This window comes from Carassius gibelio, chromosome A14 (assembly GCF_023724105.1).
Source record: "Carassius gibelio isolate Cgi1373 ecotype wild population from Czech Republic chromosome A14, carGib1.2-hapl.c, whole genome shotgun sequence".
NCBI classification, from domain to species: domain Eukaryota; kingdom Metazoa; phylum Chordata; class Actinopteri; order Cypriniformes; family Cyprinidae; genus Carassius; species Carassius gibelio.
Genome location: NC_068384.1, coordinates 20,434,962 through 20,454,060, shown reverse-complemented (window position 1 = coordinate 20,454,060; position 19,099 = coordinate 20,434,962). Strand labels below are relative to the sequence as shown.

The 19,099-nt window shown below is 39.8% G+C and overlaps 1 protein-coding gene across 2 annotated transcripts in view; it reads left to right on the top strand.

Moving 5' to 3' along the window:
* Positions 1 to 19,099, top strand: part of LOC128026834 (AF4/FMR2 family member 2) — a 188,778-nt gene that overhangs the window by 145,584 nt on the left and 24,095 nt on the right. For both annotated transcript variants that reach the window (XM_052614069.1, XM_052614068.1), the window contains exon 10: positions 17,368 to 17,530. In XM_052614069.1, the coding sequence (XP_052470029.1) occupies positions 17,368 to 17,530 (163 nt within the window). The remainder of the gene's footprint in view (positions 1 to 17,367; positions 17,531 to 19,099) is intronic.

Here is a 19,099-nt window from a genome sequence, read left to right as displayed (position 1 = left end):
CCACGGCAGATACTGGCTCCAGGTATCCTGGTGTTGGGAGCAGTAAGTACGGAGGTACCGTGAGATCTCTTGAATCTTCCGCTCGGTCTGGCCGTTGGTCTGAGGGTGATATCCAGAAGATAAACTGACGGATGTTCCGAGGAGTTGGAAGAACGCTCGCCAGACCCTGGAGACAAACTGAGGTCCTCTGTCCGAGACAATGTCCTCTGGGGTGCCATAATTCCGGAACACGTTGGTGAAGAGGGCTTCGGCGGTCTCGAACGCTGTGGGAAGACCCTTTAATGGGATTAGTTTGCAGAATTTAGAAAAACGATCAACAACAACTAGAATGGTAGTGTACCCCCTTGAGGGGGGAAGGTCAGTGGCGAAATCCACCCCCAGATGGGTCCAGGGTCGGCGAGGAATGGGTAGTGGTTGTAATTTACCCACGGGAAGTTGACGAGGTGTGGTGGTAACGGCGCAGACCGAGCATCCGTGGATGTACCGGGTAACGTCACGAACCATGTTAGGCCACCAGTACTTCTGTTGGATGAGCGAGAGGGTTCGCCTGCTGCCAGGGTGTCCTGAGCCAGGTGACGTGTGCGTACTTTCCAGTAGGGGGAGTCGCTGGTTGGTGGGCACGTACATTAGACCCGTAGGTACCTCCGGAGGTGCAGGCTCCTCGAGGGTGGCGGCTCGAATTTCCTCGTCGATCTGCCAGAGGATGGGCGCGAGGAAAACGGAGGGTGGTAGAATTGAATCAGGCTTGTTGGTGTCCAGATCTGGTGAGTACATACGGGACAGGGCATCTGCTTTAGTGTTCTTGTGACCGGGTTGATACGTGATCTGGAAATTAAAGCGAGCAAAGAAGAGTGACCACCGAGCCTGACGAGCATTGAGTCTTTTGGCATTCTGTAGATATTGGAGATTTTTGTGGTCGGTGACAACAGTGAATGGGAACTGAGCTCCCTCTAGCCAGTGCCGCCACTCCTCAAGGGCGAGTTTAATGGCCAACAACTCACGGTCTCCGATTCCATAATTGCATTCGGCAGGAGAGAGTTTCTTAGAAAAGTACGCACACGGATGGAGTGAGCAAGGTTCACCAGACCTTTGAGACAACACGGCTCCAATGCCGTGATTGGCCGCATCAACCTCTACGACGAACGGTTTGGACGGGTCAGGATGTCGAAGAATGGGTGCCGAGGTGAAGAGGTGTTTAAGATGGCTGAAGGCCTCTCGAGCTTGGGGTGTCCAGCGCAGCCGGCGTTGACCTCCTTTTAGAAGGGATGTTAGAGGAGCCGAGTGCAGGCTGTAGTTCTTGATAAAGCGCCGATAGAAATTGGCAAAGCCAAGGAAACGTTGGAGTTCTTTCACCGTTGTGGGCTCCGCCCAGTTGGCCACAGCATCTACCTTGGCTGACTCCATCTGAACTCCCTCCGCAGAGATCACGTATCCGAGGAAGGAGACGGTAGTGCAGTGAAACTCACACTTCTCAGCTTTTAGGTAGAGGTGGTGGTCTCGGAGTCGTTGTAAGACGTGGCGGACATGGGTTTGGTGTTCTTCTATGTTCCGGGAGTAGATCAGGATATCGTCTATGTAGACAATGACGAATTGGTGGAGATAATCACGGAATATTTCGTTCATGAAACTCTGGAAGATGGATGGACTGTTAGCAAGCCCATAGGGCATAACCTGATATTCGTAGTGCCCGGCAGGGGTGATGAAGGCAGTCTTCCACTCGTCTCCCTCTCGGATACGGATCAGATTGTAGGCACTGCGGAGGTCGAGTTTGGTGAACACCTTGGCTTCCCGCAGTTCCTCCAGAGCCGCCGGAACGAGTGGTAACGGGTAGGCGAACTTGACGGTGGCGTCATTTAGCACTCGGTAGTCGATGCATGGTCGAAGTCCGCCATCCTTTTTGGGGACGAAGAAGAAACTGGATGCAGCTGGAGATGTGGACGGCCTGATGAACCCCTGATCGAGAGCCTCCTGGATGTATTCCTCCATTGCCACCTGCTCAGGACGGGAGAGTGGATATATTTTCCCATGTGGTAGCTTGGCACCTGGCAGCAGGTCGATACAACAGTCCCAGGGCCGGTGTGGTGGTAATCGGGTGGCTTGTTCCTTGCTGAACACATCGGAGTAGGAGGAGTAAAGGGCAGGTCTACCCATGGAGGTGGAGTGCAATTGAAGGTGCGGCGGCGCAGACTGTGAATTCTGGACTGGTGGACGGTGAATGTGACTCTGGCATCTCGGGTCCCATGCCTGGATCTCCCCTGTGCTCCAGTTGATTTGTGGGTTATGTTGGGCCAGCCACGGCCTACCCAGGACGACGTCAACAGTAGCGCGAGGAAGTACGAGGAGGGCCAGTTGTTCCCGATGTCCGTGGGGCAGAACGAGCTCCAGCTCGTGTGTCCTTTTAGTTATTTTGCCACCGCCCAATGGTGATCCTTGGATGGTAGTGATACGGTAAGTGGTCTCGTTCTGGACGATGGGTATACGGTGCTTGGTTACGAAGTGAGATGAGACGAAGTTGCTTGCGGCTCCGGAATCCACCAGGACATGGATGGAAAGATTGCGTGAGTTAATTGTGATCTGGGCTCTGATATGAGGTATGTGAGATACAGATGGGGTAATGGAAACTGTACTCACCATTGGGCGAGGCGGACGGACCGGGCAGGCGTGGATCAGGTGAGTGGCCTCGCCACAGTATAAACATAGCCGCTGCTGAATGCGGCGTCTCCGTTCAGAGGCATCTAGGCGGTAGGAGTCGGTGTTCATGGGTTCCTCCTGGTCTCGTTGGGGCGAGGGCGTTCTGGCTGATGGAGAGATGGTATATGAGGCCGGGGAGGCACAGGCCGAGAGGTGTTGAGCAACATTTATAGTTTTTCTGATGAACGCCTCGAGATTGACATTATCGTCGTAAATGACCATTTGCTTTCTGATCTGGGGCTTTAAACCTTTACGGTATGCAGCTAGCAGGGCAGTTTGGTTCCAACCACTGGTGGCGGCTAATGTCCGGAAACGGAGAGTGTAGTCATGTATTTCCGTGGCTCCCTGGTGGAGATTTAAGAGTTCATCATGGGTTGAAAGAGGAGTTAGAGCCACCCCGAACACTTCCTGGAGGTGGGTGACGAAGGCGTCGAATGAGGATAGAACCGGACTCTGGGAGTTCCAAAGGGCCTCTGCCCATTGTAGCGCTCGTCCGGTGAGGAGAGAGATCATAAAGGCGACTTTGGTGGCCTCATTGGGGAATTTACTGGTATTTGCGTTGATGAACAGTGAGCACTGCAGAATAAACCCACTGCAGCCACTCGGTTCACCCGCATAGCACGCGGGACGTGCAAGGGGCGTGCTGTTGGTGGTGGTAGCACTAGTTTCGGTGGGTGGTGAAACTGACTGTAATACTTGGCGGAGAGCAGTCACCATTTCGGTGAACGGGTCCGAAGCCGCTCCCTGAGCAGCAGCGTTAACATCCATGGGAGATATGAAGTTCTGTTTTCTGGGCTGGAATCCTGTCACATCCACACAAGGAGAGGAGAAGACGGGTAAGTACTTTCGTGAAGCTTTATTAACATAGGATTTCAACAGAGCTGGTAAGTGTGGTCACAGACGGTGAATCTTCAAGCACTGATCAATAGGTGAGTTCAAGTACAAAGCTAGGCCTGACAACAAAGAGTCACTTCCCTTAATCGCTGTATCTGAATCTCCACAGAGTCACAATACGGTCCACAAGAAGCAGGCAGAAGATCCCCAAAGAGCGTCCATGTAATCTTGATTCCAGCCGGTGAGTGAATGAGTGAGGTGAGTATTTAAAGGTGTGGTGATTGCTGGTGCAGGTGCAGGTAATCAGTATTCAGGTGACGGTGCACGTGAGCGGTGCATGGGAGATTGAGTGGATGGTGACTGGCAATGGTGACTGGGGCTAAGGGAACGAGCTGAGGGTGTGACAGTGTGTGTGCACTTTAGATGGGTTAAATGCAGAGCACGAATTCTGAGTATGGGTAACCAAACTTGGCTGAATGTCAAGTAATTTACTTCATGATATGCATTTTATTTTATAGTATATAAAATGATGTAACTGCATAATGTGATTAGAGTTAGGTTTAGGGGGAAAGTTCAGGGTTAGCACCTGGTTATTACTCAGTAATTGTAAATGCTATAACAAGTATATATGTACATATGTGAATTGCACTGTAAAATAATATGCTGCTAAAAGAAAATTAAAAATTAAAATTCAAGTTGTTCTTAGTCTGTATTGTTTTTTTGTTGTTGTTTTTTATTTATTTTTTTATTTTTTATTTTTTTTAAAGTACTAAAGAAGATATTTTTAAGTTGAAAAGTTTGTGGACCCAACTGACTTATGTTTTCTGCAAAGTCAATTCAATTCAATTCAATTCAATTCAAGTTTAAACTAATCCCATATTTTCTTATAATATTACCAAAGGACAACTTGTATATAAAAAAATAGCAGAAGACCTAGGAGAGATCCTTGTGGCACTCCATATTTTACTGGTGATAAATGAGATGAATCCCCCATTTAAATAAACGGAGTTGTAGTGATCAGACAGGTAGGATCTAAACCATCTTAAAGCCTGTCCTTGAATACCTGTATAGTTTTGTAATCGATCTATGAGTATGTCATGATCTATGGTGTCGAGTGCAGCACTAAGATCAAGTAAAACTAACAATGAAATGCAGCCTTGATCTGACGTAAGAAGTCAGTCATACAAAGTCATTTGAAATTTTAATGGGAACAAGCAACTTTTTGGTTCTGAAATATCTTCCTTTGTGTTAAATAGAAAACAGAAAGTCAAACAGGTATGGAAAAACATAGTGTTGAGTAAATTACATCATTTGTATTTTTGGGTGAACTACCCTTTTTTTAAGTGCACACAAGTAAGTGTCTTTGTTTCACAAGGGAAGCTAAGAGTCACGCAAAAAAAACACAAAAGAAAAACTCAAACAGCGAAGCAGTTTCCAAAAGTCATTTTCATTATTTACAACAATAATCTGACATTAATTTGGTCTCGAACGATTAATTACCAGAAGTTATCAATCCACCACCTGCTTCATGTCATAAACAACATTTTCTAACCAGTGTGGTTCAACTGACGAATGTGCGACAAAGCATTATTACCATTAGAACCATTTTTAGCTTGTTCATTTCTCCAACAATGCATCGTACTCGGGTAGTTAAGCAGCGAATTCCATCATTGTTTGGAAATCGCTCCCCTGGTTGATTTGCCAAGGTTTATAATGCACGCTTTAGTAAAAGTTCTTTATTGGCTATATGGTTCCATGAAGAACCTTTAACATCCATGAAAATTTAAATTAAATTAAAATTAAATTTATGCATTTAGCAGACGCTTTTATCCAAAGCGACTTACAGTGCATTCAGGCTATCAATTTTTACATATCATGAAACCTTTCAATTGCACAAAAGGTCCTTTATAGTGGAAAAGGGTAATTCAGAATATTAAAATACTCTTCGCATTTTGTTGGGGAAGGGTTATTTTAAGAATTGTACACTTAAAAGTTCTTTGGGGAACCATGGTTCTTCTATGACATCACTGTGAAAATCCCTTCTTTGAACTTTTACTTTTAAGAATGTATATAAATGACTCTGGGCACTGAGTTTGTTTCAGGACAGTTTGCAATAATTTGGCTTGTGTTTGAACACTCCAGATGAACTTCCAGCGTGGCTCACTGACATGTAAATACTAAGCACTCCAGGTTAACTTTATTTTCACATTAGCGTGATGACTTGTAGATAGACTGTGACACAGTGCTGTTACTATGTATAGAACAAACACAAGAAGTCATGTGATCCAGGAATCATTGAACATAGTGACAGTAACTAATCTACTTTATATATATATTCCCATTAGAAGACGTAGCCAAAAAAAAGTACTTTTTCAAGTTCACATCATCCCTTGAAAATCAATACCAAAATATTGAGTTTGAGCTGACTTTGTTTTCCAAACTGTCCCCATACAAGCCCAATAAAAGTTTAAGAGCACTGAACAATCATGAGACGACAACTTAAAAGGACATTTCTGTATAATTTACTCTGGAGTGTGTCCATTAGTCCATCAAGCTAAAAACAAAAGGCCAGTGGAGGGGATGACATATTCATTGGCACTCGAATACGTTTATGCCGAAGCAGGAGTCATAATCACGGCTGAAATGTCTGCTAATAGGGTGCAAGGCTGTCATTCTGAATTAAGGTGAATTAAATGTGTTTTTTTCTGCTCATTTATGGAGTCTTTTTACCACAGAGCTAAGAGGATGACTTGGGCATCAGAGCAACAACAGCTGCAGGCTACATTGCATGCTTTCTCTCTCACACACACAAGTCTCTTAGCTGGAGTTAGTGTGTGTTATGCTGGCTGGTCTTCTGTTGAGGTAATTAGACTCTCTAAATGCCTCCAGCCTTCTCTCTCTCTCTCTCTCTCTCTCTCTCTCTCTCTTTCTCTCTCTCTCTCTCTCACACACACACACACACACACACACACACACACTATTACCCGAAGCCCCACACACTCCAGATTTTCAACTCATTTATTGATGTGTTTTTCAGTGTGGATCCACTCTACCCTCCAATTTACGTTTCTCCCTCCACTGTCAAAACACACTCCTTTCCAAGCCTACACCCATCAAGTTTCACTGACTGAATTTTTCATTAACTGATCCCACTTTTTATCTTTTTCCCCCCATGTCGAAAGTGTTTTCATCTCCAAGTGGAAGACACATTAATGTCCTCCTGTCTGGTTTTGACTCACATGATGCGTTGTCTCAAAGACATGAAATGAGCGCGTTTGGGGAAATTTGGAAAGTCGGCGTCCATGACCACATGCCAGAAACAAACCAATTGCTCGAGAGCAACAGCAATTAGCAGCCACAGACAGTGGTATTGATGATGGTGGGAGATATATCAGACAAATGAAGGGGTGATTTACATGGAGGTGTTGTGCAATGATTCTCCATTCCTTGAGACACAGTCCTGTTCAGAAACTCTTCTTATAGATGTACCTGGTTGAAACAGTTATTTGAAGTGTGTGATGGTTTTAATGGAGGATGTACTGCAATTTGCACTTCTATTACCTGTCTGTTTACATTTATATTTATATCCAGAAGTGGCTTGTTAAAGGAACAATATGTTTTCAAGTGCAAGTTAAGCTCTTTTGACATCTTTTGTAGCATAACTCTGATTACCCATGTAGGCTAAACAATAAGATACAACACGGTAATTGTTTAAAACTAGAAAGTTACACTGTGATTTGTGACTAACATGTGCTTGTGATTAAAATTAGATACAATTAGATGTATAAATAATTATGAGAAATAAAATTGCGAAATTGCGAGAAATACTGGAAAATGTCAGAATTGTGAAAAACAAAGTTATGATTGTGGAAAACGAATTTGCAATTACAAGAATAAATCAGACGCCGATTTTATAGTATATAGTTGTGATTATTCAAAAATTGTAATTCGAAATCGAAATTGTGAGCAACAGTTGCAATATGAGAAATTAGCATTTACCATTATCTATTTAGCAGACAGTTTTATCCAAGCGACTAACAAAAAAGGACAAAAAAATTATTATGAAGGAGTCAACAATATCCGTAATATACAGGTTATTTGACAGCTAGATTAGAAGTAAGCTACAGCAGAGGACAGATGCAGAGAAGAAAAGTTGGTGATGGTCTCGGCAGTTTTTGAAGGTTTTGGAAAGTGACTTTTTGAAGGAAATAAAGGTGAATTCACAGTGAAATGAAGTTTAAATTGTAAGAAATTAAGTTGCAATTCCCGGAAAACAATGTCACAATTGCCAAATGTAAAGTTTTCAGATTTGCAGTTTACAAGTTGTTAAATTGTAATTACAATGTAAAGTCACAATCACAAATAACTGTTGCAAAAGTGACAATTAAAGTTTCATTTAGAAATCTAATTACTGTTTGCTTTTTTATTTTCTTATGAGGTTACAACTCTTGCATAGAACAGATCGTGCTTTCAAGATAATTTAGTTGCAGAAGTGTGAAGCACTTAGTAAAAAGCAGTTTATAAGGTAAGGTGTAATTTGTCTAAATCGTGCTTTTTGAAAATGGATGGATGTACTTCTCGTTAAATGTTACAGATCTATTTCCTGTAAGTGGAGTTTGCTCCATTTACACACTCCCTTACTGGCATCATGTTACATACAAAGGTTATGGGTTTACCGACAGTACATGGTTATGATTGGATATAACTTCCCAGGTCATTAAGCCGATCTATCGTACGGTCACAACAAATATAAAGTTTTAGTCTTGTGATCATATAATTTTGAAACACTATGTTTTAATGTGTACATCCTGGCCTAGCGTACTTTAATTGTAAGGGCCTACAATGAAGTGAAAGACAAGTCAAACTTATTTTCTATGGTTACCAGCATCATGCCATGAAATCAAACCAAAACAATGTGTGAATGTCACCAATGCTAATTTTCTCAGAGCTGGTCTTTGTGTATAATCGCAAACAGTGTCGAATTAGTTATTTTCATTGGAGGGCTGACGATGTAATCAGTTCACTTTTTCGTACGGCATGGCGGATCATTGTTTGTAGAGTGAGGTGAAGCTTCAATTAGCCTCTCATGGTATATAAAAGCCAGCGGAGCACTAACATTAGCATTGAGAGGATGTATGAGAGAGGATATATCTCTACCTCTGTGCCAGAGGTCTTTTTATAAGGCTCCATATAGAGAGCCCATGAGCAACAATGTGCAAATTGCTGCTTCATTAGATTTCCAGAAGCACTTAGAATGAGCGTGTCAGCATTTACGGCTCTGCTGGTCCCAGCTGAGAAGTGCAACTGTGTGTGTGTTTGTGTGTGTTGGCAGCTTGTGGGTGGCTCAGCATTTGTTTCCAGCTGAAATAGTGCAGGGTAACAGGGCACTTTGGTGCCTGGAGAGAGAACACACTAGATCACACCTAAACAACACTGCAAACCACATAAACATAGAAAGACACTCAGTACCGCAGTACTCTGCCAAGCAACCAAAGGCAATGGTATTCATAGTGGACATAGTCTGTTTTATTTTAACATTTAAACATCATCCAAAGTGTGTTTATATAAGGCATTATAAACCTCATAATGACTTATACTTAATAAAACAGTTACTGTAGATTAATGCTTAGCAGTTACACCTGACAAATAGCATTTTATATGTTTTATTTTAAAATTTACAGTGGTTAAAGACATAATAATGTGAATAGTGTTATATTAACCCCTGTGAAAAAAATTGTTTAATTGTGTTGAATGTGCAATGTACATGCAGATAATATATTTATAAAATTAAACACCACTTAAATGCACTTTCATGACTGCTTCTTACACTTATGTACACTTAAAGTGCACTTTTTTTTATTAATGTCACACAGAAAGTTTGTTTATTTCCTTTAAAGTACATTTAAATCATTATGTTTGAATATTTTTTCATGCTTTGAAGTGAATTTATTTTGCAGGGTTCGAATAATAATGTTAATAATGACTATGAAATGCATCATGACAAATATGTCATTCATTATGACAAATGTGTCATTTTAAGTATATTTAAATACTTGAATCACAAGTTTCGATAGAAATGTAACTTTTAAAAAAAGTATATTTAAGTTTTATTCATGGTATCCTTGTGACATTCAGCAGTACACTGTACTGATGTACTGAGGTCTTTTAATTGCAATTGACATAGTATACAATTATAGCATTTCTGTAGTAAGCAAACATTTCAAAGGTATGCGAAAATACAACTTTAACAATTAAGGGAATACATCGGCCAGATAGTATTTGGCAAATTAGATATAAGTAGCATTGACTGTTTACCAATTAAATCTGTATACCTAGCCAATTAACACAAGTGTGTCATTTCCGAACTCTGCTGACAGTCTGTCAGCAGAGTTCGGAAATGACTAAAGTATCTCATATTTCTCATATTTCAAATACAGTTCTTCTTTGTGAATTTTGAGTAGAATAAGTTAATATTGTTTTAGCAATTTAGTTTCTTGTCTATCTATTATTCAGTTTATTAGAGCTAATTAGTTTCAGAATCGACCACTCAAAACCGCTCAGATATTTAATCAATTATACATGCTTCTCAGAAAGAGTAATTGAAGTATTTGTAACGTTATATGTGTTTTTTACTCATGAAACTGTGTGTTTACATGAACACGTGTTCAGCCGTACAAATGCATCATCGAGGGAAACAGCTCTGTTTCCGAAAACTGATTTGTGTAATTAGAGGAATATCATTACACCTTTTTTCTTAATGGCTCCTTTAATCTCTCTTGGCCAGAGTTTCTTTTCTCAATAGTGTGAGCCCTTCACATATTAATCATAGTCAAGCAGTTCTTAATGCCTGCTGCTTTGTTTGCATCTTAATTCATTTATGCCTTTTCATTCAGCTGTAATCTATTAACATCCTGCATCTCTATTCTTCCTCCATCTTTCACTCCCCACCTCAATCATTTCTCCATTTCTCTTAGGTAATTGTACTCACAGTTGAGAATTAGTGTTTGGAGTATCTAGATGGGGCAAAGCTTGCTCAGAAATCCCTCCATGTATTAATAACTTGTTTACTGTTTCAACAATGACATTTTGTCTCTCAGAGGCAACATACGAAATCAAATCAAGCTCCAGTGACGTGGATCTAATTGTGTGAATATCAGCTGACTCCACTTCATAATGTCTTATAAAATCATCCATCTTAAATGTTGCTCATTAGCTACTAAATTGGCCATTAATTAGATTGTACATGCACATATACTCATATAGGACCAGCTATAGGTTGTTATTTTGAAGCAAAATGCTGTCATTTTGGAAAAGTGGACCAAGTGTCAATACCAAATTTAATCATTTTAGTCAGTTACCTCAAATAGTTACAATTGCTTCATAAATTCCTGCTTTTACAACCAAAATGGTCAAAAGTTCATCCTGTTTTCTGGTAGTTGTTAATCCTTGAACTGAACAGCCACCTCATAACTGCATATGTATGTGTAATATATCCTTGTACAGTAAATCTACTATTAACTTTGACATTTAGCTTTCCTTTGATTTAGCTTGTTAGCTTCGATTCATCTCATTTGGCATTGTAACATAGGAAATGCTTTCTAAGGCGTGGGATATGTTCTTTCAGCCGTCTCAGAATGCTTTAAGACGGGCAAAAAGAGGCCTGGGATTTACACACCACCCTTTGCAATGGCCGTGGTCCTGCTCTTACTGGAAAAAAACACAACTTAGCACAAGCAGAGAATAATTATGTGAGAAATATCTCCATCTGGAGCCTTTGGGACTTTTCTGTGAGACTTAAAGAAAGCCACATATGGAGCGTTTCAAAATCATGAACTTTCGGGTAATATTCCTGTAGCTCAATCTGTAGAGCACCGCCGGCAACGCCAAGGTCCTGGGTTTGATTCCCGATCAAATGTGTTCCGTGCATGCTTTGGAGAAAAGCATCTGCCGAAATACATAAATATTAAATGGGAAAAACATTTCGGTTAGCTATGGAATATTGCTCATTGTACATGAAACAATCAAAGCTACAAGAAAATATGAAAAAAGAGTACTTCGAAATATCATAGTGCTGCCTTTTCTTTTATTGGCATCTTAAACCGGATTAATTAAGTGCAAAACATTGTGAAAACTTACATTATATTTACATTTACATTTATGCATTTACCAAACGCTTTTATCCAAAGCGACTTACATTGCATTCAGGCTAAAAAATTTCTCCTAACATGTGTTCCCTGGGAAAACTTGCTAGTGTGCTTGCTAACATGTTTTGTTGATGGTTGCAAGGTGATTTCATTGGCATTTAGCGGGATTTTCAGGTTTTGACATACAGTTGTTACTGGTCAAGTCTCTTGTATTCCGCATGCTTCTGTTAATAGCCCAGCATGAAAATAGCATGTAAACGTCGCCAACTCAGACACTTCGGTAAGTGTGTCCTACTTAAATGGAGTAGGACCATTCAAACCAAATACACTTTCAGAAAAAAAGGTACAAAAGCTGTCACAGGGGCAGTATCTTTTCAAAAGGCACACTTTTGTACCTAAACAGTCCATATTGTTACCTTAAAGATACATATTTGTATCTAAAGTGTACATATTGGTACCTAAAAGGTATAAAAGTGTACCTTTTGAAAAGATACTGCCCCTGTGACAGCTTTTGTACCTTTTTTTTTCTGAGAATGTAGAAACTTAATGACTGGACCACATGGCTGCATTGACAAAACAAAGTCAAAAACATCCTTAGAGACAGTGATGGGGTTCGTCCGTTTTCTTTTCTTAAATGTTTTTTCTTATATGTTACAATTTTCTTAATTTTTTTTCTTAAATGATAGTGGGTTACAGTGCAGGTGATTCAAGAGCAACTGACCATCTTCACATCAGTGGTTTGGCTTTGGTTTCCAAATATTAAGTGGTGACCCAACACAGAAACAAAATTGTATAAAAGTAACACAAAGTCATTAATATTAAATATAGAGTATATTAACCTTAAAACAAATCTCATAGACCTAAAAATATACAAAATTATGATCATGAAATAGGCCAAAATGGTTGATGTTGGTTTCCGCATTTCGCACGTGGTTTGCTTTAAATATTGATAAGCCAGTTTATTTTGCTGTGATCATAATGACACACTATTACATGATTATGTGCATTTACTCTTGTATTTCCCTGACCTAATCCGAACATACCTGGAACCCGCCAGATGAAAAGTACTGCTTTAGATTATGGTATGGAAATGCATTTGACATCTGTGATGTGTTTTCAAATAAAGTCAGTGTGAGTGAGTCAAATGGAATTATGGTCTTGTTTTGAACATTCACAGACAGTTGAAACATTTTAATCAAGGACCAGACCCGATCTGAGCTTGGGAAACCAACCATCAAGCTCGGTGTGTCTCTATTGTGAAATGAAGAGAACCGATCTCGTAATGATTCCGAAATCATAGTCTTGTTTTGAAACCGGATCTATAATCCATTCCTCATGTGAACAGACCATTGACTGAATCAAATAAGGCTTGTAATGGATTTAAGGGCAAAGGGAAGTCACGATCATCATTGTTGAGATGTGTGGCGAGTTATTCTTCAGGGTGATTTATAAAAAATAATGCATGCGCTGCTCGCAGATGATCGTTTTATGAGGTGGTGGGTTGATGACTTATAAATTAACCTCCTTCAGGTCTCTTCTCATCTTCTCTCCCCGTCGTTTCATGCTTCAAACTCCCCCCCCACCCCCACCCCCCCCAAACACATAATCGTGTTTAATGCCCAGATCGTGCATCCTTGAATTCTTTTGAACTTTTCAAATGTAACTTATTGATGGCAATCGTAAATTCACAGTTCATTAAATTCTCCTGCGCCGAAAGACGTCTGGCTGGCAGTATTGACAGGTTTGCGGTCCAGACTAGATGTCTGAAACAGCCCCAGCTCTATATCTAAGGGGAATGAAATCAAACGCGGGCTTCTGAGCAGCGGCCCAGGTCTCTGCCTGCTCCAGCAACTGTATAGGATTTGTTCATCTATAATTAACTCTTAAACTTCATTGAAGGAGAGGTTGAAAAAACAGTCAGTTCTGCTCTTGGATTTGAGACACGGCGGGAGACGGAGAGAATAATAATGCAAACTTGCTCAGGGGGGCTTTGATTCGATCGGCTAGTTGGTTTAGTGGAATTTCGGGAAGAACTTGGGTCTAAATGAGTCCTTCAAGCTGGCATCTCTCAGACGCAGCTTTTTCTTGCCCCCATCCCCTTTCCATTGTAAGCTCTCTCCATCTGTGATTCGGCCCATCAGACAGACCACCAGGCTGTGACTATCTGTCACACTGATCTGAGATTACGGTATCAGGGTAAACACAGAGAGAAAAACACTAGTCGATGGGGTCCCCGTTGCTTCCAGTGATGCATCAGCCTTTGTGTCAGTGTGACCTGTGATAATCTCAGGGGAGAGATCACAGCTTCAGCTTGTTTTTCTGTTACTAAGAGCCGTGGATGGGGTGTTTTGAATATGTTTTAGATGCCTAGAGCTTTTAGGCGAGTCAGAGTTCGGTTTATTTGGTTGGTGTGAAATGGATTGGCCAAATTCGATGGACAGCAAGCTCCAACCTTCTCTAAAACTCAGAGTTTGTTCAACTAGCTTCATGTAACCGACTATAGAAGTCTAGCTAGCGTTTATTTTTGTGTGTACAGCTGGTCTCATATTCCCTACTCCTTGGCGCCAGCCTGGAAAATTGCTCCATTATGAAGCATGAATATTTATTAGTGTAAATTGTTCTAAATATTGTTATTTATTCATTGGAGTTGTTTAAGATGTTTTGCTTATGCCTGGAGATCTTTTTGGGTTTGTAACAGCAACGTGCATTGACAACACATTATTTAAATGCAAACTCTTCCCTTACTGAGTGCTAATACAGTATTTTCCGGACTATAAGTCGCACTTTTTTTCATAGTTTGGCTGGTCCTGCGACTTATAGTCAGGTGCGACTTATTTATCAAAATTAATTTGACATGAACCGAGAGAAATGAACCAAGAGAAAACATTACCGTCTACAGCGGCCAGAGGGCGCTCTATGCTGTTCAGTGCTCCTGTAGTCTACACTGATCACATAGAGCGTCCTCTCGTGGCTGTAGACGGTAATGTTATTTTTGTCTTGGTTCTTGGTTCTAAATAATGACTTATATGTTTTTTTCCTCGTCATGACGTATTTTTGGACTGATGCGACTTATACTCAGGTGCGACTTATAGTCCGAAAAAATACGGTAAGAGCCTTGGCAGCTTTCACACAGCCTTACTTGTGAGTGGATATGAGAAATATATTTAAGCACTTGTGTATATGTGTGTTTATAGTGCGTTCTGTGCACTTTATAGTGTGTTCCTGAGTGTTTCAAGACTCAAAAATGTTAATATGGTATTTGTGAAGCAGCTACAGTAATTATATAGTTGATTAACTGAAAAGTAGAGTAATATTACACTCCCCCTTTTTTTAAACCATGGCATAAGCATTTTTCTTAGACTACTAGTTTTCAGACCTAAAAATAAACCCTTATGAAAGCAGATGTGTTATCGTTCCTTATTACAATTATAATTCAGCATTGCAGTTTTAATGTACCCAGTTCTTTCAGTCCCAGTGGGCCAGTTCTAGTTGAGTTTGCCCAGGGCCCCGCTGTAACTCCTTCAGGGAAACACTTCCTGCTTCCTGCGTTCATGCAACGTGTGCTGCTTTACAAGGAGAAAGCTATTCCCAAAGCTACTCTGTCCGGTCTGTTTGGGGGGTGAATATATCTTTAATTATGAATAATGATGATTAGTAAACTTTGTTTACTTTTCATGAAATATGTCTACAGTAATTCTGAACTAATCCCCTTCATGGAAGTTAGATTGAGATAAAAGTGTTTTATATTATATTATATTATATTATATTATATTATATTACTTTTTTTTTCATACATAAAAAAGGGTGAACTTAGTAATTGTGTTAATAAGTAAACAATATCATCAGTGACAAAAGGTGAAAGAAGCAGGTTTTTCAGGTAGACTTGCCTTTCTCTTGTGAGACTCCACAGCTGCTAACCAAAGGTCAACGTTATTAAGACCAAAAGATGGAGAGAAAATGACTTTCTGCTTTCTTTCTTTTCTTTTCTTCTCTCTCGGTGTGTATGTGTTTCACACCGATCAGTGCTTTTTGCATAGACAAAGGTCACAGAGGTTGGTGTTTTGAAAGAACAGCACATTTCACAGATTTCTGTAACGGTGTCATGTTTCTTGCAGGTGGTATTTGATTAAGAGGTTTAATTAAATATAAAATTCAAATTTTAACTATATGTATTTTGTGTGTGTGTGTGTTGCATTAGATTAAAAAATATATATTTTTCTTGTTGTAATATAATCTCTAATGAAGTGTCAACATAAAGTGGCCTTATCTGACCTTTGCAAAGGAATTTAATTTGCCTCCTCCTGGCATGTTTGACTCCATGTAGAACAATCTTGGATGGCCACATCTGAGGATACCCTGGGAAGTGAAGTACTTATTGGAATAGAGCACTGTGGTCTTTTATGAACTCATAAATGATGCTGAGCATGACTGATAACTCTGAGACAAAGCCGAGTAATAGCCCTGTAGGTGGAGAATTAAACAAACACTTTCTTTCCTTGCTCTCATTTTCGTTCTATTTAAATCTTTTTATCCCTGCTCCTCTGTAATTTTATTTTATTATCAACTGGTTCAGTTTTCTATTTGTCAGTTGGTTGTCCAGAGCAGCATCAGTTAGTGTAAAAATAAATAAATATATATATAAAATTATATATATATATGTGTGTGTGTGTGTGTGTGTGTGTGTGTGTATGTGTGTGTGTGTGTGTCTTTGAGCCTGGACCACAAAACCTGTCTGAAGAACTTGGATATATCTTCAGCAATAGCCAAAAACAAAACTTTTATGGGTTAAAGGTATAACATAATTATATTAAAAAGTAATTTCATCAGTAATATGCATTGCTAAGAATTCATTTGGACAACTTCAAAGGCCATTTTCTCAGTATTTACATTTTTTTGCACCCTCAGATTCCAGATTTTCAAATAGTTTTATCTCAGCCACCAAAATTTCTGATCCTAATAAACCATACATCAATGGCAAGCTTATTTATTAAGTTTTCAGATGATGTATAAATCTCAGTTTCAATTGACACTTAAGACTGGTTTTGTGGTCCAGGGTCACATAATATATTTTATATTGAAGTAATATTTAACATTAAAATATCAGACACCACAATATATATTATACTATAATGTAATAGCTGGTATGGAGAAAAAATAAGAAAACAATATGAGGGCAAGTGCATGATAATAGAATACAAATTTTTGCATTAATTTATTATTTTGAATGGTATTAAGTAGGTTATATATGACAGGAACTTGTTTTCACTACGGAATTAAAAAAAATTAATTGTGAGAGATAAACTCAATAAAAGCAATTTTTAATTCTTTGGTGAAAATAAAAACAGAATTGCAAGATATAAACTGAAAAATGTCAGCTGTTTTTTAGAGGGGGGAAAGATCAGAACTTTGAGATACAAACTTAAAGTGTTTAGATATAACTCAGAATTGTCAGATGTAAAGTCACAATTACCTTTTTTAATTTAGTGTTATTTTTGGATACTGTGCCTTACAGCTCCGTCTTATACAACGTGTCAAAGGTTCAGCTGATGAATGCTTTGGCCCAGTTTCTCCTGCTGTGTAATAAAATCCAATGTGCATTAATAAAACAACCTGTACCTACATCTGTGCCATCAATGGCAATGTCTTGAAGTGTGTCATATCATTTGACAAATGGTCTCCTCTGCTCTTTTGCCTAAAGCCTCCCTGGAACCACACCGCGGACCAGTGAACCGACCGGTCACTCCAGTGGCGCCTCGGGCAGTTCCAGTGAATCGGAGAGCAGCTCGGAATCCGACTCGGACAGCGAGAGCAGTTCCAGTGACAGTGAGTGCAACCGAGCGTCCCGTGCTGCCACACCAGAGGTACTGATCACTTTACTCCTCTCAGACGGTCACAACACATCCTCACACTGATCCATGACTCAACACATCCTCACACTGATCCATGACTCAACACATCCTCACACTGATCCATGACTCGTCTTTTCATTCCTTTTGCTGATGGCTGTTGTAACAGGTTTATCTCAGTTTAGTCCATAAACTGCAGTATAGGGCAAAAAATATGAGGACAACCCATTCTAATTAATGAACCCCTTAAGATTTCTGTATAATTTGTACAGAGCTGCTTTAAAACAGTATGTCTGACAACTCAGTGGCAAAATATTGGAAGGCCTATGTCACGACACACTCAGTTGATATACCATCTTTACTTTTCTATGAAGCTGATTTAAAACTGTATTTTCTGCAGTGCTATTTTGCTTTGAATGTGATTTTTTAGATTTGCTCTTAAGCACAGTTGCTGTTAGTGTAATGCAAAAAAAAATTTGTTACTGTAATATGAAAATACATTATATATTATTTAAATGATTTATTGTTGTCGTTTCTAAAAATACTGTAGTAAATGTCATTTTTGTTAGCAGTCGTAGTGTAAATACATTTGTTTTGCTTTAATGATTGAAAAAAAACCATTAAACTAAACTAAAAACAAACATTACTGTAATATTACTCAAATAGGAATTTGAAGGAGTTGTTTAATTTCCATTAGCATAATGCCATAACATCTAAAAATAAGATACATAAAATAAGATACCTAATTTTTTTTTTCAAAAGAACCGATATTAATCTTAGTAAGTAAGCAAAGTAAGTCCATTTTCTTCATAAGCTAAAGCCAAAGAGAGACTTAGACAGCATTCCCCCTCCAAGTTTTTCTCAGCATGGGATAGAGGTAGGGTTTTTTGAAAGCATCTCCTCAAAGGATTAATTGGCAGCTTTAAAGTTGTCCCGCAGTAGTCTGCCCAGGGCTCCCTAAGAGCATTACACAAGAGTAAACATCTCCCGGTTCCCATCGCCCTTTCTGTGTGCATAGCTTTGCTCTCTGCCAGGGATGGCCAATGGGAATCCGTATCTTAGCACTGCAAGCGCTCAGGTCTATAGAAATATGTTTCTCTTTCAAGTGGCGGCGCCTAGCCTTGATGCCTCAGTGGCAAAATATTGGGAGCCTGTCAATTTCGACACGCTCAATTGTTAATTCATCATCTTCGCTGGTGCTTTCGATAGGAAATTTAGTAGCTTGTATTGCCAGAGATGTCTCTCTGGCAGATGGAGAAAATGGCTTTTGAATGTGAAATCGCTTTTTGTCTCGAAACGTACCATCAGGTCTGATTAGAAAGTGCACTGAATTGAATTTCTTACCCTGTGAGTTTAATGGTTAATGTCCACTCATTTCCACAGCTTCCTTTTCTAAATGATTTGCTATCATTCAGAGCATTCAAGACAGTGTTTATGGGTTCGTGGGAAAGATTTACTTGGGTCTGGAAACATAATGGTACGCAACAATTGGCGTGAGATAATATAGCTGATGAAAACATCTCGGCAGTGAGAGCTGTGAGCAGTCATCAGGACAATACTCGCAGCATTTCATTCGTTATTCAG